This window comes from Bubalus kerabau, chromosome 1, assembly GCF_029407905.1.
Source record: "Bubalus kerabau isolate K-KA32 ecotype Philippines breed swamp buffalo chromosome 1, PCC_UOA_SB_1v2, whole genome shotgun sequence".
Classification (NCBI taxonomy): domain Eukaryota; kingdom Metazoa; phylum Chordata; class Mammalia; order Artiodactyla; family Bovidae; genus Bubalus; species Bubalus kerabau.
Window position 1 is genome coordinate 30,472,947 of NC_073624.1, and position 27,060 is coordinate 30,500,006.

Below are 27,060 nucleotides of genomic sequence, written 5' to 3' on the forward strand. Positions count from 1 at the left end.
ACATGCTGTATGTTTCTAGAAATTTGTCCATTTCTTTTAGGTTATCCAATTAATTGGCATCTGACTCATGGTAGTATTTTATGATTTTTTTTGTTGTTGTTGTATCTCTATGGTATCAGTATGTATCTCTATGGTATCAGTATGTATCTCTATGGTATCTTCTCTTTCAGTTCTTATTTTATTTGGATCCTCTTTCTTTTCTTCTTGGTGAGCCTGGATAAATGTTTATCAATTTTATCTTTTCAAAAAACTAACTCCTGGTTTCATTGATCACTCATGCTTTCTTCTGTATCAATCTACTATTCATTCCTTCTAGTATTTTTTTTATTTAGGCTATTGAATTCTTCATTTCTGATTGAGTCTTTTTTATATTTTCTAGTTCTTTGTAAATTTTCCACTGTGTTCATCTATTCTTTACCCTAATTCAGTTAACATTTTGACTGCCAGTGCTTTGAATTCTTTATTTCTGTTTCATTATCTGCTTTTTCAAGGGTTTTCTCTTGCTCTTTCAACTGAGAGCATTTCCTCTGTCTTTTCATTTTGCTTAACTTTCTCTGACTCCATGAATTTAGTGTGAAACCGTTGCCTGTTGCAGTCTTGAAGGGGTGTTCTTATGTGGGAACATCCCTACTTAGACTGCACACACTCAGGGCTTTAATGGGAGAGCTGGACTTGACATGAAATCACATCCGTAGTCAGGGTGTGATGACAGCTACCCGCTTGGTAGGGAGTGAAACTGGAAATGGAAGGGCTGGAGCTGCAGTCAAGTGCTAAAAAATGGCAAGTTCCTTTTTAAAATAGTTTTACTTGTTTATTTATTTTTGGCTTTGCTGGGTCTTCCATGTTGCTCGGGCTTTTCTCTAGTCACAGCAAGCAGGGTTACTCTCTTGTTGCGCTATGCAGGCTTCTCTTTGCAGTGGCTTCTCTTCTGGAGCACAGGTTTCAGGGTGCAAGGGCCTCAGTAGTTGCAGCACACAGGCTCAGTAGCTGTGGCGCATGGGCTTAGTTGCTCTGAGGCATGTGGGATCTTCCTGGATCAGAGATCAAACCCATGTCTGCTGCATTAGCAGGCAGATTCTTTACCATTTAGCCACCAAGGAAAACCCACAGGTGCCTTTAAGTGTGGGTTTTCCCCTATCCCCACACCGGAACCTATGCCCCAGAGCTGGGGAGTGTTGAAGCAAGGGGGCCAATGCAAGCTATCAGCTTGTGTCAGCCATAGCAGAGGTCCAAGCTTTCTGTGCCACACTGCCTGTGCAAGCACCTGCAAGTGTGTCCCTTAGCTCAGTTGCAGCCTGAGGTCCAAGTATTCTTCATCCTTCACAGTCAGTCACTGCCTCCAGCCTCCACCACTCTCCTTTCCACTGTGGAGCCACACCACAGGGCAGGCAGGGCCCCACATGGGCACTCAGCACGTACTGGGGCATGAGCTGGGGTGGAAGGGCTGCTCTCAGAGCTCTGGGCTGCTTCTGATGCACAGCTTGAGTAAGCACCAACCATGGCCACTGCCACCCCACCAGACTTGCCCTGGGTCTCGGTAGTCTCTGGATCCCTAAGTTATGTCTTCTCCTCAGTAATAGCTGCCCTAGATCCAACACCACACCGTGATATGAAGAGTGAATGGGGCTGGAATATTCACTCGACTGGGCCTGGGACATGCACCAAGGTGGTTGTGGGAAACCGAGCGGCCACTTGACCACCTCCTTCTGCCCGTCCTGGGGGCAAGCCAGTGTGCATGTGCTCCTCAGGAGCAGAATCCAGGCTTCTCACAGCTCCCCTACTAGTTCCAGTGGTCCCCCAGCCAGCCAAGGGGGTGCTTCTTACAGAACTGGGGTGCCCAACCCACAGCTCTCACTGGTCAGTCCCCAGGTGTCTGCCAATGAATTCTCCCTTTTCCTCTGAGTCTCTCCCAGGAGCAAAGATCCCAACTCAATCTCTTTTCTTTCCTTCCTACCTGATTACATGTATATCTTTCTTATAGTTTGATTGTATAGGAGTCCTTCTGCCAATTTCTAGTGAAATTTGTCCCACATTTAGATGTATTTTCTGATATGTTCTTGAGGGGAGGTAAGCTCTACATCCCCTTACCCCACCATCTTGATTGATCTCCAGAAGATTTATTTTTAACAACATGAGCTAATTCTACAGTTTATAAACAAAAATAAACAAAGAAAAATCAGGAAAACTTAGCAAAACAAAGAGGTGAGGTTGCCTTATCTGATATAAAAACACATTACAAAGTCTCAGTAATTAAAATGGTGTGATGTCAGTGCATAAGTAGAGGAGCAAGTAAAACATAATAGAATGTCCATAAATAGAGTCAAATATATTCAGGAATTTAATGGATGCCCAAACCAGTAAGAGAAAACAAAGAATGTTGGCATAGTATACTTCATACCATATGCCAGGATAAATACCAAGTGAATGAAAGACTTTAAATGTAAATAATGAAATCATATATATGACAAAGAAAACATGGAAAAAATTCTTTTTACTCTTGGGATGAGCTGCTATAGCTGCGACAGCTGAGTGCCAATGAATTGATGCTTTAGAACTGTGGTGTTGGAGAAGACTCGTAAGAGTCCCTTGGACTGCATGGAGATCAAACCAGACAATCCTGAAGGAAATCAATCCTGAATATTCATTGGAAGGACTGATGCTGAAGCTGAAGCTCCATTACTTTGGCCACCTGATACAAAGAGCCGACTCATTGGAAAAGACCCTGATGTGAGGAAAGATTGAAGGCAGGAGGAGAAGGGGATGATAGAGGACGAGATGGTTGGATGGCATCACCAACTCAATGGACATGATTTGAGCAAGCTTCGGAAGATGCTACAGGACAGGAAGCCTAGCGTGCTGCAGTCCATGAGGTCAAAAAGAGTCAGACACAACTGAGCAACTGAACGACAATGATAAATTCAGAAGCCATAACAATTCTGCATGATATAAGACACTGTAGCACAGTTCAAAATAGTGAAGATAAGTGACATATTTACAAGTATTTAACATGTTACCATCTCCTATGAATTGGTTTTTAAAAATGACCAAATATAAAACAGTGTAAAGAATGCAATAATAAATAAATAAATAAATCCAAACCTTCAGAAAACAAAAACAGAATGCAAGTGGCTCTTAATGAAATGAAAGAATCCTCAATGTCACTCATAAGAAAAATGCAAATTACAGATACACTGACCCTGTTTTAACTCATCAGATCAGCAAAAATTCAAAAACTTAATTAACAAGCTTGGTTATGAATCAGCAAGTACTCATACACTGTTGGTGGTAATGCAAATTGGTACAACCTTCATGGAAGGCAGTTTGGTGAATTTACCAGAATTACAAAGACCAATACCCATTGACCCCAAAATTCTGCTGTTGAAATTTATTCTATAACACTTGTACAGGGGTACAAAATAATACACATACAAAGCTATTTAATGCAGCATGGTTTGTAACAGCTGGAAAGCATTGGAAACAACCGACTTGCCCATCAGTGGGTAAATTGTTAAATAAATTATGGTATTTCCTCATGATGGAATATTCTGAAAGTATATTTAAAAATAAAGAAGCTTTGTATTATTGATATGAAAGTATCTCCAAGATGGTTGTGCAGAAGAGTAAATATGCTATTCTTTTTGAGGAAAAGGGGGAAGAATAAAAATACTTATTCATATTTACTTAAATGAAGAAATTCTAGAAGAATATGTGTCCCTCTGGAGGAATACTTGCAAAACTAATAAAATAATAATTGGAGAACTGGCTGGATAGGTATTAGGAATGAGAGAAAGACTTTTTACTGTGTACTTTGAAAATGCATTTTCACTTTTGAATCATATGAATTTATTATCAGCTGAAAGGAAGTTAAATTTTGAAATGCCATTTTTATTTTATTTATTTTTTTTTTAATTTTATTTTATTTTTAAACTTTACATAACTGTATTAGTTTTGCCAAATATCAAAATGAATCCGCCACAGGTATACATGTGTTCCCCATCCTGAACCCTCCTCCCTCCTCCCTCCCCATTCCATCCCTCTGGGTCGTCTCAGTGCACCAGCCCCAAGCATCCAGTATCATGCATCGAACCTGGACTGGCAACTCATTTCATACATGATATTTTACATGTTTCAATGCCATTCTCCCAAATCTTCCCACCCTCTCCCTCTCCCACAGAGTCCATAAGACTGTTCTATACATCAGTGTCTCTTTTGCTGTCTCGTACACAGGGTTATTGTTACCATCTTTCTAAATTCCATATATATGCGTTAGTATACTGTATTGGTGTTTTTCTTTCTGGCTTACTTCACTCTGAAATGCCATTTTTAACATGAATGGACACATTATGCATAATAAGCCCTGTATTATCTACTATATGGCATGCATTCAAGCATTTCAACATGGTCATTCTTTGGATCAACATTATTTTAACAGTTCTTGGGGTTACTATAAATGGTTAGATTAAGCATGATGAGATTCCCCCAGAATAACTTGAAACAGAAAAATCAAAATATTCTAGCATCTTCTTGTCCATCTGAAGCTAGTCTCAAATCTCTCTCAGGATTCCTGATGGTCCAGTGGTTAGGACTCTGAGCTTCCAATGCCAGGGGTGCAGGTTCGATCCCTGGTAGGGGGACCAAGATCTTGTATGCCCTGTAGTCAAAAAAAAAAAAAAAAAAAACTCCCTCTCTGGGCTGTTCATTTAAAGTCTTTCCCCTTAGTTTACAGACTCTTCATCTACCCTTTACCGCATGATATTCAAAAACAGGCTGTAATTCTATTTTATTTTATGTACATATAATCACACCAAAAAAAAAAAAAAAAAAAAACCCACACAGGCTGTAGAGATCATTTGACCAGATATCATTAATTGTCTGCATAAGCTTGGACCAAACACTTCAATTTCCTCAGGTGTAAAATGGAAGTAAACATAAACTTTATAGATTTGCTGTGAGGATTTAGTGAGTTATGTACGTGAAACTCTGAGCCCAACATTGGCATACGATAAGAATTCTAGGAATACTAAGCACCTCTACTATTATTACATTGACTACAAAAACTTCCTGTGTTGCAGTTGTTTAGTTGCTTAGTCGTATCTGACTCTTTGCAACCCCACGGACTACTGCACACCAGGCTTCCCCGTCCTTCACTATCTTCTTGGGTTTGCTCAAACTCACGTCCATTGAGTTGGTGACTTCCTAATGGCTGGCATTTCCAGTGGGTTCTAAACTCTGACATGTTTCGATGGATACTCTGGTTACTAATCTTGCATGAGATGGTTGGATGGCATCACCAACTCGATGGACATAAATTTGAGTACATTCCGGGAGTTGGTGATGGACAGGGAAATCTGGCGTGCTGCAGTCCATGGGGTCGCAAAGTCGGACACGACTGAGCAACTGAACTGAACTGAACTGATCCTCTTGTCAATTCAAGTAACAGTTGTATGGCTATCATTTAGAAACTCATCCATAAATTTATACTAATCTCATCCATAAATTTATACTAATCTCCTATCTTTGAATTAATGCTCCTCTAATTCAACACATTAAGTTTCTAATTAATGTGTCTAATAATCCTTTCACTCTTTAATTCAAAAATAATGTTCACTGTTAATCAGAAAGTATCAGCATTTTTTAGCATACTCATGCCAAAACTTCAGCTACATTTTTTAATTATGAAATGCAATTTACCCATGTAATACAGTCACAATTACCTCATAGTATCTCAGACTCACAGTATCACTCTATCACTGTAATCAAGATATTCTTAGGAAGAATTCTTTATTTATCTACATAATTGTCATTTTAGTGGTAACAAACACTCGATGTCAATTTTAATTATTTCAATGTCAATAATCCACATTAACATGAAAACTATTAATAATTAGTACACCTGTTTACAATGTGTACGCAATTCTAATAAACATATAAAAGACTTTGGGAGAGGAAACATACCACTCAGCTTTAATATTCAAACGTTAGGGCCAGAGAGCTAAGACTGACTATCAGAAAACAACCTAGACCCCAATAAGCCCACAACAAGACATTGCCAAATTTCTTATTATTAATAAATTTCTTCTCTCTGAATTCCCTCAGAGAACATACAACCAGTGATTACCAAGGGAAATATTAGAAAACTGTGAATTATATTTAATCCTTGGGGTATAAACTGGAAATTTTTAATTAAAAAACTAAAGCCTTCATTTAAATGTTGGAATGCTATTATATAACTTGAAAAGAAAATTGAGGTTTACTTTTGTCGTTAAATAGACATTTAGTGCAACATTATGGAGCCAACGCTGATTTACATATCCTTTGGGGAAAGAGGGAAAAAAGTAAGCCTTAAGGGAGATTGTAATCTACTAAGCAAATTAAGACAGGTAAGATAATAATTAAGATATAAATAATAAGTAATAAGGGCTGTGCTAGTGAAATTCAGAGGGAGGTGACCACAGAAACTATTTTGCATTTTAATTCGGCTTTGTGGAGAGGTAAAAATTCAACAGCCAGAAATAGTGGAAAGAGATCATTTCAAATAAAGGGAATAATATGAGCGATGTCCGGAAGCAAATAGCAGAGCATGTCTGTAGAACTGAGCATATGGACTGCAGTATGAAATAATATTAATGGGAAATAAAACAAACATGGATTCAATAAGAAGCAACAATATGAAGCCGAGAAATTCAGAATTTTTCTCATAAGCAATGGAAAGCTATGAACAGTACTTTGATTGAAAGGGTAATTTTATAAAAATTGCCCTAGGAAGATTATACTGGTAATTGTGTACAATATGGGTTACATTTGGGTTCTGGGGATGGGAAAGAGAGTGTTCTAGCAATTTAGGCAAAAGATCCATATGCATCTGAACTAGGTGCCGTGGAACTGGAAAGGAAGAGATGAGGTAAATATATGGAGTATATTTTAGTTTTAGTCTTTGAATGTTCAGTGTATCATGTGGTCATGCTCAGTCACATCCAACTCTTTGCAGCCCCATGGACTGTAGATCACCAGGCTCCTCTGTACATGAGATTTCCCAGGCAAGAATACTGGAGTGGGTTCCCATTTCCTCTTCCAGGGGATCTTCCCCACCCAGGGATCAAACCCGCGTCTCCTGCATAAGCAGGTGGATTCGTTACCACTGAGCCACCTGGGAAGCCCCCATCCCATGATCAGCCACTTCCAATTTAACTCACTGAAATTCTATTCTTTCATCAGGTGAGAAGTCTGCTGACAAGAAGCCTAAAGTGCAGTTAGTCATATCCTACAAAGACGCGAAGCTGACCATACTTGTGAAGCACATGAAAAACATCGTGAGTTTCTCTTATCTAATAAGGAACATGTAAACCTACATTTAGAAATAACTTTCTTCCTTTAAGTAATTAATGTCAACACTTGTGAGAGGAATGGGGCCAGCCACCTAGTATCAGTGAGGAACAATGAGCCAATTACCGTGTTCAGTATGTTCACTGTACAGTATAATGGTGATCCTTGCTGGAAAGGCTATAACATATTTCACAGGTAAAGTTCTAAAATGAAAGTCAGACTTTTTTCAAAGTGAACTGTCAGAACAAGTCAAGTCCAGCATAGCTGGAATATTGAGAACCAAAAGAAGGAAAAGAAAAAAAAAAAAACCTACGTCCCAACATTTTACATCTGTCTCATCAAGCTAAGCTTCATGGAAGGCTGATTCATCTCTTTGAACAGTGCTAACACCTTCTCTGTGAAGCCAGAGAAGAAATTTTCTCACAGATTCCCATTTAGTGCTTTGAACACTTACCATATTCTGATATAATTGCTCAAAGATGTTTTTGTCCCCTCAAAAAGTAATAATTTTTCCAATAACAGGGACCCCCCCATCTTTGCATCCCCAGAACCAAGAATGGTAGTTAGCCTCTAAGGAAAACCAAAAACTGCTCTATTATACCCCATTACTCCCTGAAGATGGGTCAAGTCAGAGAGACCAGGATGGCAATTGCTGCTGCTAAATCGCTTCAGTCCTATCCAACCATACAACCCCATGGACGGCAACCCACCAGGCTCCTCTGTCCACAGGATTCTCCAGGCAAGAATACTGGAGTGGGTTTCCATTTCCTTCTCCAAGGATGGCAAATGGATCATGTCATTAAGAGAGGGAGCTTTCTGTGTCACAGTTAGTCTCTCAGTCGTGCCCGACTCTTTGCAACCCTATGGAGTGCAGCACACCAGGCTTCCCTGTCCATCACCAACTCCCAGAGCTTGCTCAAACTCACATCCATCAAGTCAGTGATGCCATCCAGCCATCTCATCCTCTGTCATCCCCTTCTCCTCCTGCCCCCAATCCCTCGCAGCATCAGAGTCTTTTCCAATGAGTCAAGTCTTCGCATGAGGTGGCCAAAGTACTGGAGTTTCAGCTTTAGCATCATTCCTTCCAAAGAACACCCAGGACTGATCTCCTTCAGAATGGACTGGTTGGATCTCCTTGCAGTCCAAGGAACTCTCAAGAGTCTTCTCCAACACCACAGTTCAAAAGCATCAATTCTTTGGCCCTCAGCTTTCTTCACAGTCCAACTCTCATATCCATACATGACCACTGGAAAACCATAGCCTTGACTAGATGGACCTTTGTTGGCAAAGTAATGTCTCTGCTTTTGAATATGCTATCTAGGTTGGTCAAAACTTTCCATAAAGTTTCTTTCATGATGTAGTCTTCATAGAAGTTAAATAAGCAGGGTGACAATATACAACTTTGATGTACTCCTTTCCCAATTTGGAACCAATCCATTGTTTCATGTCCAGTTCTAACTGTTGCTTCTTGACCTGCCTACAGGTTTCTCAGGAGGCAGGTCAGGTGGTCTGGTATTCCCATCTCTAAAAATTTTCCACAGTTTGTTGTGATCCACACAATCAAAAACTTTAGCATAGTCAATGAAGCAGAAGTAGATGTTTTTCTCGAACTCTCTTGCTTTTTCTATGATCCAACAAGATGTTGACAATTTGATCTCTGGTTCCTCTGACTTTTCTAAATCCAGCTTGAATATCTGAGTCACCTTTAATTGGTTAAACGTCTGAATCTGGATGCAGTAAGTGGCAAGGGTAACACTAAGCCTCACTAGCTTCTCTGGTCTTCCACTAGCCTAGCAAAATGGGTCCTTCACATGGCAAAACTCCCCAGAAAATCCACTGATGTGGCAAGTCAGAAGCACGACTTCTGCTCTCTCCTTTATGCATATAAATCTCTAAGGATGCACTTGGAAGGAGTTAAAGGAGCAAACTCTTCTCAACATGATGTGCATCTGGAACATACTAGCACTTGATAAATATTTGTTCACTGAAAAATATTTGGCATAATTTTCAGGGAATACATCCTTTATAAATTTAGTATTAGCCAGACATCCAAAGATGCCTGTCTGTAAATCTGTGTTGTTTGCAATCAGCAATTTTTATAAGAACTAGGCAAATATTATTAAATGTGCTTTGTAGAACTTTTATTCATTAAAAATAATTATTTTCAATTGCTTTAGCTTATTTAACTTATATGCAGAGGGCATCATGAGAAACACCGGGCTGGAAGAAGCACAAGCTGGAATCAAGATTGCCGGGACAAATATCAATAACCTCAGATATGCAGATGACACCACCCTTATGGCAGAAAGTGAAGAGGAACTAAAAAGCCCCTTGATGAAAGTGAAAGAGGAGAGTGAAAAAGTTGGCTTAAAGCTCAACATTCAGAAAACAAAGATCATGGCATCTGGTCCCATCACTTCATGGCAAATAGATGGGGAAACAGTGAAAACAGTGTCAGACTTTTTATTTTGGGGGGCTCCAAAATCACTGAAGACGGTGATTGTAGCCATGAAATTAAAGGATGCTTACTCCTTGGAAGGAAAGTTTTGACCAACCTAGATAGCATATTCAAAAGCAGAGACATTACTTTGCCAACAAAGGTCCATCTAGTCAAGGCTATGGTTTTCCAGTGGTCATGTACGGATGTGAGAGTTGGACTGTGAAGAAAGCTGAGGGCCAAAGAATTGATGCTTTTGAACTGTGGTGTTGGAGAAGACTCTTGAGAGTTCCTTGGACTTCAAGGAGATCCAACCAGTCCATTCTGAAGGAGATCAGTCCTGGGTGTTCTTTGGAAGGAATGATGCTAAAGCTGAAACTCCAGTACTTTGGCCACCTCATGCGAAGACTTGACTCATTGGAAAAGACTCTGATGCTGCGAGGGATTGGGGGCAGGAGGAGAAGGGGACGACAGAGGATGAGATGGCTGGATGGCATCACTGACTCAATGGATGTGAGTCTGAGTGAACTCCGGGAGTTGGTGATGGACAGGGAGGCCTGGCATGCTGCGATTCATGGGGTTGCAAAGAGTCGGACACGTCTGAGTGACTGAACTGAACTGAACTGAGTAAGTTAATCAGCTTAACTGAGAATAGCAGTTGTTTAAGACAGTCTTAGGCTGGGAAATGAAGATTAAGTTAGATATTATTTATAGCAATATGTGTGTTCATGGACTTTAAGAATCTATATAAATACACAAAGAGTGGGACACGACTGAGCGACTGATCTGATCTGATCTGATAAATACACATGATAAAGAAATAGTATTTAAGAAATAGTGTTAATCAATTTAACAGAATTTATATATATATGACATATAATGGGCAATTGAAAATAGTCCTCTTGGAAACTATATATATATTTCAGTAATGTCATTGCTGAAGACATTTTAGAACATGCCTGTGGACATTGCTTTTAGATCTGCAGATAAACCACACAATAAGCTTGTTGATATTATTCAACAGTCATGCCTAATGTTTCATCAAAAACAGTATTAACCAACCTGATCACTCATTTTATTCATCAGCGAAATCCCCAAATTACTTTTGACAGTTTTCAAAAATGCATTTTACACTCTGATTAAGTTGTACTACCAATAAGTATATTCAAAATGAGTGTGATGAAACCATAAAGGAGGGGAGTGAGTAAGAGTAAGAGTTTAAGATTTGGATCAAGTTATAAGTAAATGGAAAATGAGAAAGTGAATCCTTTAAAAATTTGAAAACTGCTTGGAATTCCCCAGTGGCTGAGACAGTAAGCAATGTGCCTGCAACACAGGATACTGGGGTTCAATCCCTGGGTGGGGAAGATCCCATGGAAGGACATCGCCACCCACTCCAGTATTCTTGCCTGGAGAATTCTATGGACAGAGGCGGCTGGCAGGCTACAGTCCATGGGGACACAACTGAGTGACTAACATGTTAGGGCCACTAGGGCCTGTATGTTGCCAATGCCCTTGAAAGGGAAGTTGTTAATAATGAAGTCATGTTTCCTCCTGGTTGTTCTCTGCCCCCTAATCTCTTAACATTGCCCTGGAACTCATCTCTTTCTCTCTTTTAACAATATTTTCTTTGCCTCTCCTCACAGATGTGGGATCTTAGATCCTCAACCCAGGTTCAAACCCTTGCCCCTTGCATTGGAAGTAGAGTCTTAACCACTGGACCACCAAGGCAGTCCCTCTTTGCTTTTTATTGCCAGGCCTGTAGCTTTAAATACCCTTTACATGTCTTTTCCTTCTGTATTTATAATACAACTTGAAAGTCTCCCTAAAATCCAGTTACATGTACAACTGATTACTCAACAACTCTAGTAGAAATTCAATAGGCATCACAACTTAACATACATCCAGTCAAACTTCTGATTATTGTCCCCCTAAACCTGCTTCTTTGGCAACTTGTCTCACCTCTAAATAACAACCTCATCCTACTAGTTGCTCAGGTTAAAATCTTTAGAGTTCTTTTGACTGCTCTCAAAAACTACATCCCAATTTATCAGCAAATTCTCAGTTTCATCTTGCAAAATAAATCCAGGATTCCATTGTGGTAATCCAGGATTACCAGCACCACTACCACCATTGGATCCAGCTGCCATCTTTTCTCTCTTGAATTACTGCTGTTGCCTCTCAATAGGTTTCCCTGATTTTACCTTTATATCAGGAGCTCCCAACCTCCAGGATCTAATGCCTGATGATCTGCAGTGGAGCTGATGTAATAATAATAGAAATAAAGTGCACAATAAAGGTACTGTTGTTGAATTATTCCCAAACCATCCCCCCACCCCCTAATGCATGGAAAAACTGTCTTCACGAAACCAGACACTGGTGCCAAAAAGGTTAGGGACTGCTGCTTTATATCTTTTTAGTCTTTTTCTAACCTAGCATCCAAAATATTCCTCTGAGAATAAAAGTCAAATCCTATATTGCTCTGCAGAAAGAATCTCATTCTACTTACAATGATAGCCAAGTACCACCCTTGACCTCTCCAGCTTCACCTCACGGCTGTTGTAATCAGTCCCAAAGTCGTGTCAGACTCTTACAACCCTGTGGACTGTAGCCTGCCAGGCTCCTCTTTCCATAGGATTTCCCAGGCAGACTCCCTAAATCACTCCATTCCAGCTGCAATGGTTTTCTTCCCATACCTTGAATGCTGAAGCATGTTTCTGCCGCAGGATATTTGTACCTGCTGCTCAGCATACCTGGACTGCTCTTCCCCAGGCCCGTGGTTCAAATTCCCCAATGGCTCAATCTCACATACCCTAAACAGCTGTTTTTACTCTCACCTTTTCCCATGAGGCCCTCTCCTACTCCCATGTATAAAATTGCAGAACCACCCCTGTTGCTTGGCACTTCCAAACTTCCTTCCTCCACTGCCCTGTACCAGTGTTATAACCCCAGGGCTAAAGCAGGGTCAAGTATATCACAGGTGCTCAATGAATACTTTGTTAAATCAAAGAATGTTAAGTTACTTCTAATGTGGACAACAATCTCTCACCTTTCCAAAATCATCACAACAAAGTTCTCACGCTTTGCATTTTTCACAGTTTCTTTTAAATGACTACTTTATTTCTTTGGCTTATCTGAAGACTGAGATAACATTATAATGCAAATGACAGAAAAATCTATCTATAAATTCTCAACACATTTTCTTTGCTCATTTCAAGTTGTAACTAATTGTTATTTATTTTTTTCGCCTTCAGTATTTTCACATGCTTGAGTAATCAGACTAAAGAAGTTGTGCTTGATTTTAATATTAAAATGAATTATTCTGCCTGCAGTTCTGTTATATTTGATAGTAAGTTTGATGAAAAGAATTGTTTATCTTATATTAAATCTTTGAAACTTTGCTGTCAGAACTACTTCCCTCCTGTGAATTCACAGCCTAAAACAAAATTGCTAAAATTTTTCCCCTTTCAAAGCCACACAATATGATTTATCCTAGTGAACAGAGACTGACAAAACAGTGCAGTTATTTAGAACTGACCAAGATTTTTAAAAATAAAGTTCAGTTTGTATAACCAAGAAACAGAAAAATGATTTAATTTGAAATATGTCTTTAAATCTTTCTAGTGTTTTCCCATGTAGCCCACATTAAAATGCTCCCTTCCACTGGTTTCTGCGATCTCTCTTTGCATTGCTGTGTGTCTCCTGGTCTTGTGGATTCCCCTAGTGTTGTGTCATTTCTAGACTGTTTTCTTCTACCTGCTCCTGAGTGATCACGTTCCGGAAGCCTCTTAAAATAATCAGTAAGGATTACTGATTAGCATCAGTAATGGCATCAGTAGGGATGCCAAACTCCCTTCTGATATGGAATATGCTCACACCAGGAGAGTCTCCTTAGTCTGTAACAGAATAATAAGTCATTTCATATGAAGAGCAAGTAATGACCGGGAAAGTCGGATATATCTCAGCCGGAGTGCTCTTTAGTCCTGTCCTAAGACACAAAATGGCAGAAAATCCTTACTGTATGAAATCAATGGAAGAGAGAGAAGTAGTCAAACACAACAAAAAGAACTAAATACACACATTAAATTTTCTTATGTTTTATTTAAAAAAATTCTTACAGTTTTACTATGTATTTGTAGTCTGGCGGGGGCGGGGGGGGGGGTGGGTCTTGTTTTTAAAATCCACATTCCTGGATGCAACTTCCATGACATTGACTCTGTCAGTATGGGTTGGGATTTCTGCATCTGCCTTTTATAGGCGATTCATGGATTCCTCTACTCTTGCATTTCTAGACTTGTTTTCTTCTCTCCTGGTCTCAATTCTTTTCAATTTTTTAAAATCTAGATCTTTAAAAGAAATTTGTCATTGCTTCATCTTAGATTCACTTTATCTAAATGAATGACAATTTCTTGTTAAAGGGAAATTTTCTAATAATAATTATTCAAACAATTATATTTGCCTTGTACTCCATGAATAAAAATTATTCTTCCAGAGTTGGCCTATTATGACATCCATTTCCCATTTCAAAGAATAAATGAGATGCAAAGCAATGAACAGTGAGGAGTACCCAGCCCAGATATACATAACTTACTTTGTTTCATGACTTTTTAACCAAAAAATTGACCCTCAAAGATTACCAATTGTTTCTTAAGGAAACAAACTATGTTGTAGTTCAGTTGCTAAATCCTGTCCAACTCTTCGCAACCTCATGGATGCAGCAGGCCAGGCTTCCCTGTCCTTCACTATCTCCCTGAGTTTGCTCAAACTCACATTGATTGAGTTGATGATGCTTCCAACTATTTCATCTTCTGTTGCCCACTACTCCTCTTGTCCTCAATCTTTTCTGCCATCAGGGTCTTTTTCAACGGGCCAACTCTTTGCAACAGGCGGCCAAAGTACTGGAGTTTCAGCTTCACAATCAGTCCTTCCAATGAATATTCAGGGTTGATTTCCCTTAGGATTGACTGGTTTGATATCCTTGCAGTCCAAGGGACTCTTAAGAGTCTTCTCCACACCACAATTCAAAAGCATCAATTCTTCAGTGCTCAGCTTTCTTTATAGCCCAACTCTCATATCCATACACGACTACTGGAAAAACCATAGCTTTAACTAGACAAACCTTTGTTGGCAAAGTGATGTCTCTGCTTTTTAATATGCTCTCTAGGTTAGTCATAGCTTTTCTTCCAAGGAGCAAGTGTCTTTTAATTTCATGGCTGCAGTCACCATCTGCAGTGATCTTAGAGTCCAAGAAAATGAAGTCTCTCACTGTTTCCATTGTTGCCCCATCTATTTGCCATGAAGTGATGAGACAAGATGCCATGATCTTCATTTTCTGAATGTTGGGTTTTAAGCCATTTTTTTTCACTCTCCTCTTTCACATTCATCAAGAGGCTCTTTAGTTCTTCTTTGTTTTCTGCCAAAAGGGTGGTATCATCTGCATATCTGAGGTTATTGATATTTCTCCCAGCAATCTTGATTCCAGCTTGTGCTTCATCCAGCCTGGCATTTTGCATGATGTGCTCTGCATAGACGTTAAACAAGTAGGGTAACAATTCACAGCCTTGACATACTCCTTTCCCAATTTGTAATCAGTCTGTTGTTCCACGTCTGGTTCTAACTATTACTTCTTGACCTGCATACAGATTTCTCAGGAGACAGGAAAGGTGGTCTGGTATTCTGATCTCTAAGAATTTTCCACAGTTTGTTGTGATCTACACAGTCAGAGGTGTTGGCATAGTCAATAAAGCAGAAATAGATGTTTTTCTGGTATTCTCTTGCTTTTATGATGACCCAGTGGATGTTGGCAATTTGATCTCTGGCTCCTCTGCCTTTTCTAAAACCAGCTTGAACATCTGGAGGTTCATGGTTCACGTATTGCTGAAGCCTGGCTAGGAGAATTTTGAGCATTACTTTACTAGCGTGTGAGATGAGTGCAATTGTGTGGTAGTTTGAGCATTCTTTGGCATTGCCTTTCTTTGGGATTGGAATGAAAACTTACCTTTCCAGTCCTGTGGCCACTGCTGAGTTTTCCAAATTTGCTGGCATATTGAGTCCAGCACTTTCACAGCATCATCTTTCAAGATTTGAAATAGCTCAACTGGAATTCCATCACCTCCACTAGCTTTGTTCTTAGTAATGCATACTAAGGCCCACTTGACTTCACATTCCAGGATGTCTGGCTTTAGGTGAGTGATCACACCATCGTGGTTATCTGGGTCATTAAGACATTTTTTTTGCACAGTTCTTTCGTATATTCTTCCCACTTCTTCTTAGCATCTTCTGCTTCTATTAGGCCCATAACATTTCTGTCGTTTATTGTGCCCATCTTTTCATGAAATGTACCCTTGGTATCTCTAATTTTCTTGAAGAAATTGCTTTCCTTTATTTCTTTGCATTGTTCATGTAAGAAGGCCTTCTTATCTCTCCTTACTATTCTCTGGAACTCTGCATTCAGTTGGACATATCTTTCCCTTTCTCCCTTGCTTTTTGATTCTCTTTTCTCAGCTATTTATAAACCCTCCTTGGGCAATCATTTTGCCTTTTTGTATCACTTTTTCTTTAGGATGCTTTTGGTCACTGCCTCCTGTATAATATCATGAACCTCTGTCCATAGTTCTTCAGGCACTCTGTCTACCAAATCTAATTCCTTGAATCTATTCATCATCTCCATGTAAAATTGTAAGGAATTTAATTAAGGCCATACCTGAATGGCCTAGTAGTTTTCTCTACTTTCTTCAATTCAAGCCTAAATTTTGCAATACAGAGCTGATGATCTGAGCCACAGTCAGCTCCAGGGCTTGTTTTTGCTGACTGTATAGAACCTCTCCATCTTTGGCTGCAAAGAATATAATCAATCTGATTTCAGTATTGACCATTTGTAGAGTTGTCTATTGTGTTGTTGGAAAAGGGAATTTGCTGTGACCAGTGTATTCTCTTTACAAAACTGTTAGCCTTTGCCCTGCTTCATTTTGTACTCTAAAGCCAAACTTGCTTATAACTCCAGGTATATCTTGACTTTGGCATTCCAATGCCCTGTGATGAAAAGGACATCTTTTTGAGTGTTCCTTCTAGAAGGCCTTTTAGGTCTTCATAGAACCATTCAACTTCAGCTTCTTCAGCATCAGTGGTTGGATCATAGACTTGGACTACCGTGATTTTGAATGGTATGCCTTGGAAATGAACTGAGATCATTCTGTGGTTTTTGAGATTGTACCCAAGTACTGCATTTTGGGCTCTTTTGTTGACACTGAGGGCTACTCCATTTCTTCTAAGGGATTCTTACCCACAGTAGCAGATATAAGGGCCATCTGAATTAAATTCACCCATTCCCTTTCCTACAAGTTCACTGATTCCTAGGATGTTAATATTCACTCTTGCCATCTCCCACTTGACCACATCCAATTTACCTTGATTCATGGACCTAACATTCCACATTTCTATGCAATATGGTTCTTAACATCATTGGACTTTACTTTCACCACCAGATACATCCACAACTGGGCCTTGTTTCTGCTTTAGCTCAGCCTTCATTCCTTCTAGAGCTATTAGTAATTTCCCTCCATTCCTCCCCAGTAGCATACTGGACACCTTTCACCCTGGGGCCTCAATTTTTAGCATCATATCTTTTTGCCTTTTCATATTGTTCATAGGGTTCTTGTGGCAAGAATATTAGAGTGGCTTGCCATTTCTTCCTCCAATGGACCACATTTTGTCAGAATTCTTCACTATGACTTGTTCATCTTTGGTGGCTCTGCATGGCATGGCTCATAGCTTCATTGAGTTACACAAGCCCCTTCACCATGATAAGGCTGTGATCCATGAAAGGGACTGTGGGGGGCAGGAGTAGGAAGAGGGCAGCTAACATTGTACTCAATGGTAAAAATCTTAAAGCTTCTTCTCAAAAATCAAGAACAAGACAAGGATACCCACTCTCACCACTCTCATTCAGTTAGGTAAGAAAAAGAAATTAAAGGCATCCAAATTGGAAAGGAAGGTGTAAAAATGTCCCTGTTTATAGATGACATGATATTACATATAGAAAACCCTGACCACTTCTCAAACAGTTATTAGAATTAATAAATAAATTCAGTAAAATTGCAGGATATTAAATCACTACATTTCCCTCATTATCTAAAAATAGGGCATTCCTATGAAATCTTTAGTAAGCCAAAATGGTGAAAATGAAAAAGCGATTACCTTCAGCTGCATCTTGCTAACAAATTCACAGAATAAATCAAGATAAAGCACCCATGCTCACAGACAGTTCAGAGCTATAGCAGCTTGATACTGAAGTTCTAAGTGTAGTTCTTGGGGAATGAGCTTGGTAGCACCAGTCTCACTGTTCAGGGTTCATGCTACCTTGAACAATGAGAGCACTGCTATTAACAGATTGTTGCCCCAAAAAAACCCTGAAGGTTGTTTTCACTTTTCACCTTTCCTTGTAAAAGCGAAAATTCTCTGGATTTTGTTCAGTTAGCAAAAATAGGTGATAATGTAGGTTTTTCCTAAAAGCAAAATGGCATAAAGCCAACTTCCAAAAAGCAGAAAATACATATGTGTATATGTGTATATATATATATATATATATAAATCATCTGTATTATAGTAATAATGAGCAATCAGAAAGAGAAATTAAGACAACAATTCCAAGTATAACTGCATTTAAAAGAATTAAATATCTAGGAATAAATTTAACCAAGGACATGAAAGACCTGTACACAGAAAAGTCATAAGACACCAAAATAAATTTGAAGAATTAAAAGTAAATGGAAAATATTCCATACTCATGAATTGGAAGAATTAACATTAAATGTCCATACTACCCAAAGTGGTCTACAGATTCACTCAATATTTTTTAATATAAATTTATTTATTTTAATTGGAGGTTAATTACTTTACAATATTGTATTGGTTTTGCCATACATCAACATGAATCCGCCACCGGTATACACGTGTTCCCCATCCTGAACCCCCCTCCCTCCTCCCTTCCTGTATCATCTCTCTGGGTCGTCTCAATATTGAATCAGTTTTCTATCAATATCCCAATGGCCTTTCCAAAGAAACAGAAGAAACAATATTAAAATTTGTATGGAACCATAAAAGACCCCAAGTAGCCAAAGCAGTCTTGAGAAAGAACAAATTTATGGCATATGAGCCTAAAACATACAATAGGGGGAAACAGCCTCTTTAATAAACGGTGCTTGGAAAACTGGACAGCTACATGCTTAAAAAAAAAAAGGAACTGGGTCACTATCTTAGACTTGTTGATTTTATTTAGTTGCTACATTGTGTCTGTCTCTTTTGTGACCCCATGGGCCTTAGCTGGTTTTAGAAAAGGCAGAGGAACCAGAGATCAAATTGCCAACATCCTCTGGATCATAGAAAAAGCAAGAGAGTTCCAGAAAAGCATCTATTTCTGCTTTATTGACTATGCCAAAGCCTTTGACTGTGTGGATCACAATAAACTGTGGAAAATTCTGAAAGAGATGGGAATACCAGACCACCTGACCTGCCTCTTGAGAAATTTGTATGCAGGTCAGGAAGCAACAGTTAGAACTGGACATGGAACAACAGACTGGTTCCAAATAGGAAAAGGAGTTTGTTAAGGCTGTATATTGTCACCCTGTTTATTTAACTTCTATGTAGAGTACATCATGAGAAACGCTGGGCTGGAAGAAACACAAGCTGGAATCAAGATTGCTGGGAGAAATATCAATAACCTCAGATATGCAGATGACACCACCCTTATGGCAGAAAGAGAAGAGGAACTCAAAAGCCTCTTGATGAAAGTGAAAGTGGACAGTGAAAAAGTTGGCTTAAAGCTCAACATTCAGAAAACGAAGATCATGGCATCCGGTCCCACCACTTCATGGGAAATAGATGGGGAAACAGTGGAAACAGTGTCAGACTTTATTTTTCTGGGCTCCAAAATCACTGCAGATGGTGACTGCAGCCATGAAATTAAAAGATGCTTACTCCTTGGAAGGAAAGTTTTGACCAACCTAGATAGCATATTCAAAAGCAGAGACATTACTTTGCCAACAAAGGTCCGTCTAGTCAAGGCTATGGTTTTTCCAGAAGTCATGTATGGATGTGAGAGTTGGACTGTGAAGAAGGCTGAGCGCCAAAGAATTGATGCTTTTGAACTGTGGTGTTGGAGAAAACTCTTGAGAGTCCCTTGGACTGCAAGGAGATCCAACCAGTCCATTCTGAAGGAGATCAGCCCTGGGATTTCTTTGGAAGGAATGATGCTAAAGCTGAAACTCCAGTACTTTGGCCACCTCATGCGAAGACTTGACTCATTGGAAAAGACTCTGATGCTGGGAGGGATTGGGGGCAGGAGGAGAAGAGGACGACAGAGGGTGAGATGGCTGGATGGCATCACTGACTCGATGGACGTGAGTCTGAGTGAACTCCGGAAGTTGATGATGGACAGGGAGGCCTGGCATGCTGTGATTCATGGGGTCGCAAAGAGTTGGACACGACTGAGCAACTGATCTGATCTGATCTGATCTGATGGGCCGTAGCCTGCCAGACTTCTCTGTGCAGGCAAAAAATAGTGGAGTGGATTGCCATTTCCTTCTCCAGGGAATCTTCCCAACCCACAGATCGAACCTGAGTCTCCTCCGTTGGCAGGTGGATTCTTTACCTGAGCCACCAGGGGAGCCCATCTTATTCCATACACAAATCTTAAGTCAAAATGGATTAAGGACTTGAATGTAAGACTTGAAACCATAAAACACCTAGGTGGAAAAAAAAAAAAAAGCCCACTGGAAAAAGGCTCCCTGACATTGATCTTATTGATGATTTTTGGATTTGATACCAAAAATAAAGGCAACAAAAGGAAAAATAAACAAGTGGGACTATATCAATCTACAAAGCTACCACACATCAAAGAAAGCCATCATCAACAAAATGAGAAGGCAGCTTCCTGAATGGGAGTAAGATACATGATTAACAAATCAGATATCTAGTAAAAGACTAATATCTAAAATACAGAGACCTCATATAATTCAGCAAGAAAACCAAACAAGCAAATTAAAAACTGGACAGATGATCTGAAAAGACATTTTCCCAAAGAAAACATACAGATGGCCAATAGGTACTTGAAAAGGTATTGCACATCACTAATCATCAGGAAAATACTAATCAAAACCATGGTGAGATATCACTTCACAAATAGAATGGCTATAATAATAAAAAAAAAAAAAGACAAGAAATAACAGGTGTTGGCAAAGATGTGGAGAAAAGTGGACCCTCATCCACTGTTGGTGGAAATGTAAAATGTTATTTGCCCTTATGAAAAAATATGAAGTTTCCTGAAGAAATTGAAAATAAAACTACCATGTGATCTAGCAATTTTACTTCTGAATATTTATTCAAAGAAAATGAAAATGCTAATTCAAAATTATATGTGTACCTCCATGTTTACTGCAGCATTATTGGCTGTAGACAAGATGTGGAGGCTTGTCTCCACAATGGATGAATGAATAAAGAAAGTGTATAGTCATACAATGGAATATTATTCATCCATAAAAAGAAAATCTTGCCTTTGGTGACATCATGGATGGACTTTAAGGGCACCGTGCTTAGCAAAACAAGTCAGGCAGAGAAAGAAAATACCACCAGATTTCATTTGTATGCGGAATCTAGACCAACATGAAACCAAGCTTATAGATACAGAGAATAGACTGATGACTGCCAGAGGTCAGGGAAGGGGTAAAATGGATAAAGGGAATCATAAAGTATAATCTATCAGTTATAAAATACATAAATCATTGAGGATACAGTGTACAGCATGCTGACTATAGTTAATAATACTGTATTGTATATTTGAAAGCTGGGGAAAGTAGATTTTAAAAGTTTTTGCTATTATAAGAAAAATATTTAACTCTGTGTGATCATGGGTGTAAACTAGGCATCATAATCAAATCATTATGCTGTACCCCTAAAATTAATATAATGCTATATTGATATTGTTCTATTAATGGTCTAACCCTAACCCTAAGCTTCATTTTTAAAGTACCAGTATAAATTTAAGGACTTAAATATAAAATATCTAAAATTAAAAATCTTGCACTCAAGAGAAGAATGGAGATAATGGGAGAGTCAGTAAACTGGAATATAGATCAAGGGAAATTATCCAATTTAAAGAACATGGAGAAAAAAGATTAGAAAAAGAAGAATAGAATTTTAAAGATCTGTGGGAAAATACTCAAAGATCTAACATTAGGTCACATTTGTTTCTGGACTCCAAAGACAGAAGTAAGAGTTTGAGGCAGAATAATATTTGAAGAAATAATTGCCAGAAATGTACAAAGTTTAGTGAAAGGCATACATTTATAAATTTAAGTACCTTATTGAGTACCAAAAGGAAAAGCTCAAACAAAAGCATGCATTTATATATTGTTCTCAAACTGCTAAAAACCAAAGACAGTGGGAAAAAATTGTGAAAGAGCTAGAGAAAAACAACACTTAGCAAGTAGGAGAACAAAAAAACAATGTAGGCAAGAAATAACCAAAGCTTGAAGACAGGGGAACATGTTAAAGAATTGGAAAATAAAAAGGAATGTCCATTTAGAATTCTGCAGACGGCATATCCCCTTCAGCAACAAAAGAAAAATGCCTATTCCAATGAATGAAGGAAAGCAAAAAGAATTTCATACCATGGATTTGCAGAATGAGTTTTCTAGGCCCAAAAGAAGAATTTGACATTCAGTCTATTGTTTTTAATTTTGTTAGATATAGTTCATCATTCCAGCCCCTCATAACTCAGTCCCGATGATCTGATATAGCATATTGGCCATAACTGTTTAGCTGGACATGATCAAGGCAAATATTTGAGGTATATGGGTAAAAAAAACTGTTAAATTTTACCTCTAAATTACTAGTTTCTGCTTTTTATAATTCATCTTTTTTTTCCCATCCTATCAAATATAACATCATAGAGCTAACCTTCCAGTATTTATCTGTTCATCACAATTCCTCAACAATCACTAACAAAACATAGTCTGTCTCTTGTATTTAGATTTCTCAGCACTGTGAATAGAAGCTAGGGCTTTGGAAACTGGAAATCATCTACAGTGGTTCAATGCAACTGTAAAAAAAAAAATTTTAATTACCAGTAACTCAAACAGTTCTTCAGTATTATCTATTAGGTAGATTGTAAAAAGTAAATAAGGTTAATGCCTTACTTGTTACATGTTATTAAGACTGAGAAATGGAAAAACTTTTCAAGCTTCACAAGATACTTCAGTGAAAGTCTGGAGCCCTAGTTAGAATTCTGAACTTTTAGAAGCAATTCAATCCATATGTACTGAGTCAGAAAAGAATTTCTATCTACTAGACTGTGACTTTCGTCTGGTTGCTAACTATATTAAGTAGAGGATTAAAAATTTTAACATATATATATATATATATATATGATACAAGATGATCATGCCAATGAGTTTGTTATTGCTTTGAAGGCAGAAACTATTTTGATCACTTTTCTGTGTCCTCTCTCAGAACATCCAAAGTGCTAGACATATCGTAGTTTGACTTTTTAAAAAATTATTGGAAATCACCTATTGATGATAAGCTCTATTCAAGGCTTAAATTGATGTGAAATGAAGCAGAAGACCATCCTAACTGAATTCACGAAGACCTGAAATCATCCCATTCTACACAAATTAACACAAAGACTGGAAAAACCATTCCACCATTTCTTTGAGGCATACAGCAAACCATACATCACAAGCGTTTTTATTGTACTCCTATACTTTTATTGTACATTGTCATTTTATAAAAATACCATCTTCATGATGGCCAGCCTGAGTTTCAAAATTGCCATTTGGCAGGCACATAAATGAGGGAAATGCTTTTTTATTACATTGTTTTGTTTCTGGCATAGACCTCAGGTTTTGATAGTCCTATCTTGTTTTAATCATTGTCAGTTGAATTCTACCAATGCCTATATTACCCTATGATTGGAAACATTTAAGTTAAAAAAAAAAACTTGATGGAAAATTCTCATAAATTATTCATCAAAAAGATAATAACCTATTAAATACAATTAAACTTTGAATTAATCTACAGACACTTCCAAAGAGTCTGATATTTTTAAACCATGTACCTTCATCACATAACCAAGAAAATTTGATCTACAGGGGCTCTTAATTTGAATCTGTCAGTTTCCTTTGCATTCTCTGTAGAGAACTTACAAGATAGTGGATAAAAGCATAGCCTGTACATTGAAACCTCTTGAATAAAATAAAGACAATACCAGCTCAACGATTATTTTAAGAGAGTGCTTTAAATAAACTAAATATTCACGATGTGGTAGCTCTTATTATTATTATTGTGTATGAAAGATAAAAGTCTTTTTTCATATACTCGTATGAAGAGTTGCTGGCATACCCTACAATGTGAAGATGGTTTTATTTACTTTACAAACAGTTTATATTTTGTTTTCTTTTTACACCAACATACTACTGCTTACTATTTTTTTCAATTTTGATAAATTATATTTTCAAGATACTTTCATCCACTGATCACAAAAAATACAAAAGTAACACTGAAAACCATTTGAAAGGCTGTGTGCAACCTAAGGCGAGAAATGAAGACAGAAATTTGGCATATTTAACTATTAACAGGGCTACCCAGGTGGCACTGGGCTTCCCTGGTGGCTCAGATGGTAAAGAATCCACCTGCAATGTGGGAGACATGGGCTCAATCCCTGGGTTGGGAAGTTCCCCTGGAGGAGAGCACGGCAAACCACTCCAGTGTTCTTGCCTGGAGAATCCCCATGGACAGAGGAGCCTGCAAAGAGTAGGACATGACTGAGCAACTAAGTATACATTGTGAATAAAGATTTACATATATATATATATATATATATATTTCTAATTTAAAATGAGAATCCCCTATATTTCACTCTCCAGTTGAGAAGTCTCTTCCACCAGTGAATGCTAAGAGTATCCTAAGACTTTTGTTTCTAATCTTTTCAACTAGAGGAGCCTCTTTTTAAACAAGCAAAAAAGTTTCTGATCTCTCAGATGCCACTGAAGTCCTTTTGCTATCTGATATATCTAAGAAATACAAAAAATGTTTAAAACTACTATAAATGTAGCAGTGCTTTTAAATAATAAAATTGTGTTAACAAAAGCACCTACATATATTTGAAAAAATAGTAAATACGTGTGAGACATATTTATTTCCTCTGCAGGGAGTGCTTGCTGCTAATGTGGGCCCATCTCCCTGCCCCCACACAAAGTCCCCCATAATGCACTCCTCCAATTAAACTGAATGTACCTCTTTCTGTTTCTTCCATGTACTCCACACAGCAGGACATGGAGAGGAAAACTTATTGGTGGTTGTGAGAGGGCATAGGAATGTAGTGCAAAAATATGACTTTAGTTCACACTCCGCCATTTATTAGGCCCCCAAGAAATTGTTGGATAATCATTAGCTCCTAGAAGCAAACTTAAATAACCTGCTGTGCTTATTGTCAAGGAGATTTTTAACGAGTTAGTAAAGTCCGGAGGGTTGAGAGGACTATCACAGAAGAGTAAACAAGATCTCAGGAAAAGGACAGCAATTAGAGATCAAGCCTCCGAGTGAGAAGAATGGTGACCAAGGACTCATTCTGAGACAGAGTGCAAGTAGTTATGTTACAAATACAGTCTAGCTCCAGTTGGAGCAAAAAAGGAGTAAGAAAGGGTCATAAGGATCTAATTGTCTAACAGGATCTGAGAGATGAGATGAAGTCAAAGTTTTTGAAGTGAAGCATTAAGAGACTGTTCAGACGGTAAAGAATCTGCCTGCAATGCAGGAGACCTGGGTTCCATCCCTGGGTCGGGATATAGCCAACTGAGCGGCTACATTAAGGTACTGAACATAACAAACGGACCTTAACGCATAAGTTCCTGATGCAATGGTGTGCATGAAAAGATCAGCTCCAGCAGAGAGATGCCTTCAGACAGCTTTGCGTCCAGGGTAAACACCTAGGACAGACCTGGGAAGCAGACCCCAAGATACATCTATTTTACCCTGCAGTCGGCTTTTTTTCTCTTTTTTTCTTTGGGATAGTTTCTTTACAGTGTTGTGTTAGTTTCTGCTGAACAACCAAGTGAATCAGCTATGTTGTTCAGTTGCTCAGTCATGTCCAACTCTTTGCGAGCCCATGGACAGCAGCATGCCAGGCTTCCTGGAGTTTGGTCAAACTCCTGTCCGTTGAATCAGTGATGCCATCCAACCATCTCATCCTCTGTCATCCCCTTCTCCTCCCGCCTTCAGTCTCTCTCAGCATCAGAGTCTTTTCTAATGAGTTGGCTCTTCACATCAGGTGGCCAAATTATTGGAGCTTCAGCCTCAGCATCAGCCCCTCCAGTGAATATTCAGGATTGATTTCCTTTAGGATTGACTAGTTTGATCTCCTTGCAGTTCAAGGGACTCTCAAGGAACAGCTAAAAATATTCACATATCCCCTCTCTATTGGACCTCCCTCCCAACCCGCCATCCCACCCCTCTACATCATCACAGAGCATGGAGCAGAGCTCCCTGTGCTATATAGCTGCTTCCCAATAGCTATCTGTTTTACACTTGGCAGCACACATATGTCAATCCCAGTCTCCCAATTCAGCCCACCACCTCGTCCCCTGTGTCCACACATCCATTCCCTACGTCTGTGTCTCTATCTCTGCCTTCCAAATAGGTTCATCCATACCATTTTTCTAGATTCCACACATACGCACACATGTTAATATACAATATTGTTTTCCTTTCTCTGACTTACTTCACTGTTTATGACAGACTCTTAAGTCCATCCAGTGGGCTTTTTATTGCTTGGTTATAGTACTCTTGCCTGGAGAATCCCATGGATGGAGGAGCCTGGTGGGCTGCAGTCCATGGGGTTGTTGGGAGTCAGGCACGACTGAGCGACTTCACTTTCACTTTTCACTTTCATGCACTGGAGAAGGAAATGGAAACCCACTCCAGTGTTCTTGCCTGGAGAATCCCAGGGACAGAGGTGCCTAGTGGGCTGCCGTCTATGGGGTTGCACAGAGTCGGACACGACTGAAGCAACTTAGCAGCACAGTAAGAAATGTTGCAATAGGTAACAGAAACTACTTATATCTTAGGAAGTTAGGAAGACTTCTGGTTTTTATGTTGTTGTTCAGTTGCTAAGTCGTGTCTGACTTTACAACCTCATGGACTGCAGCACGCCAGACCTCCCTGTCCCTTACCATCTCCTGGAGTTCACCCAAGTTCATGTCCATTGAATCAGTGATGCTATCCAACGATCTCATCCTCTGGAAGAG

The 27,060-nt window shown here is 38.9% G+C and overlaps 1 protein-coding gene across 2 annotated transcripts in view; it reads left to right on the forward strand.

Moving 5' to 3' along the window:
• The window catches only part of PIK3C2G (phosphatidylinositol-4-phosphate 3-kinase catalytic subunit type 2 gamma), a 460,044-nt gene that overhangs the window by 415,445 nt on the left and 17,539 nt on the right, over positions 1-27,060 (forward strand). For both annotated transcript variants that reach the window (XM_055571258.1, XM_055571268.1), the window contains one exon: positions 7,216-7,310. In XM_055571258.1, coding sequence (XP_055427233.1) covers positions 7,216-7,310 — 95 coding nt within the window. The remainder of the gene's footprint in view (positions 1-7,215; positions 7,311-27,060) is intronic.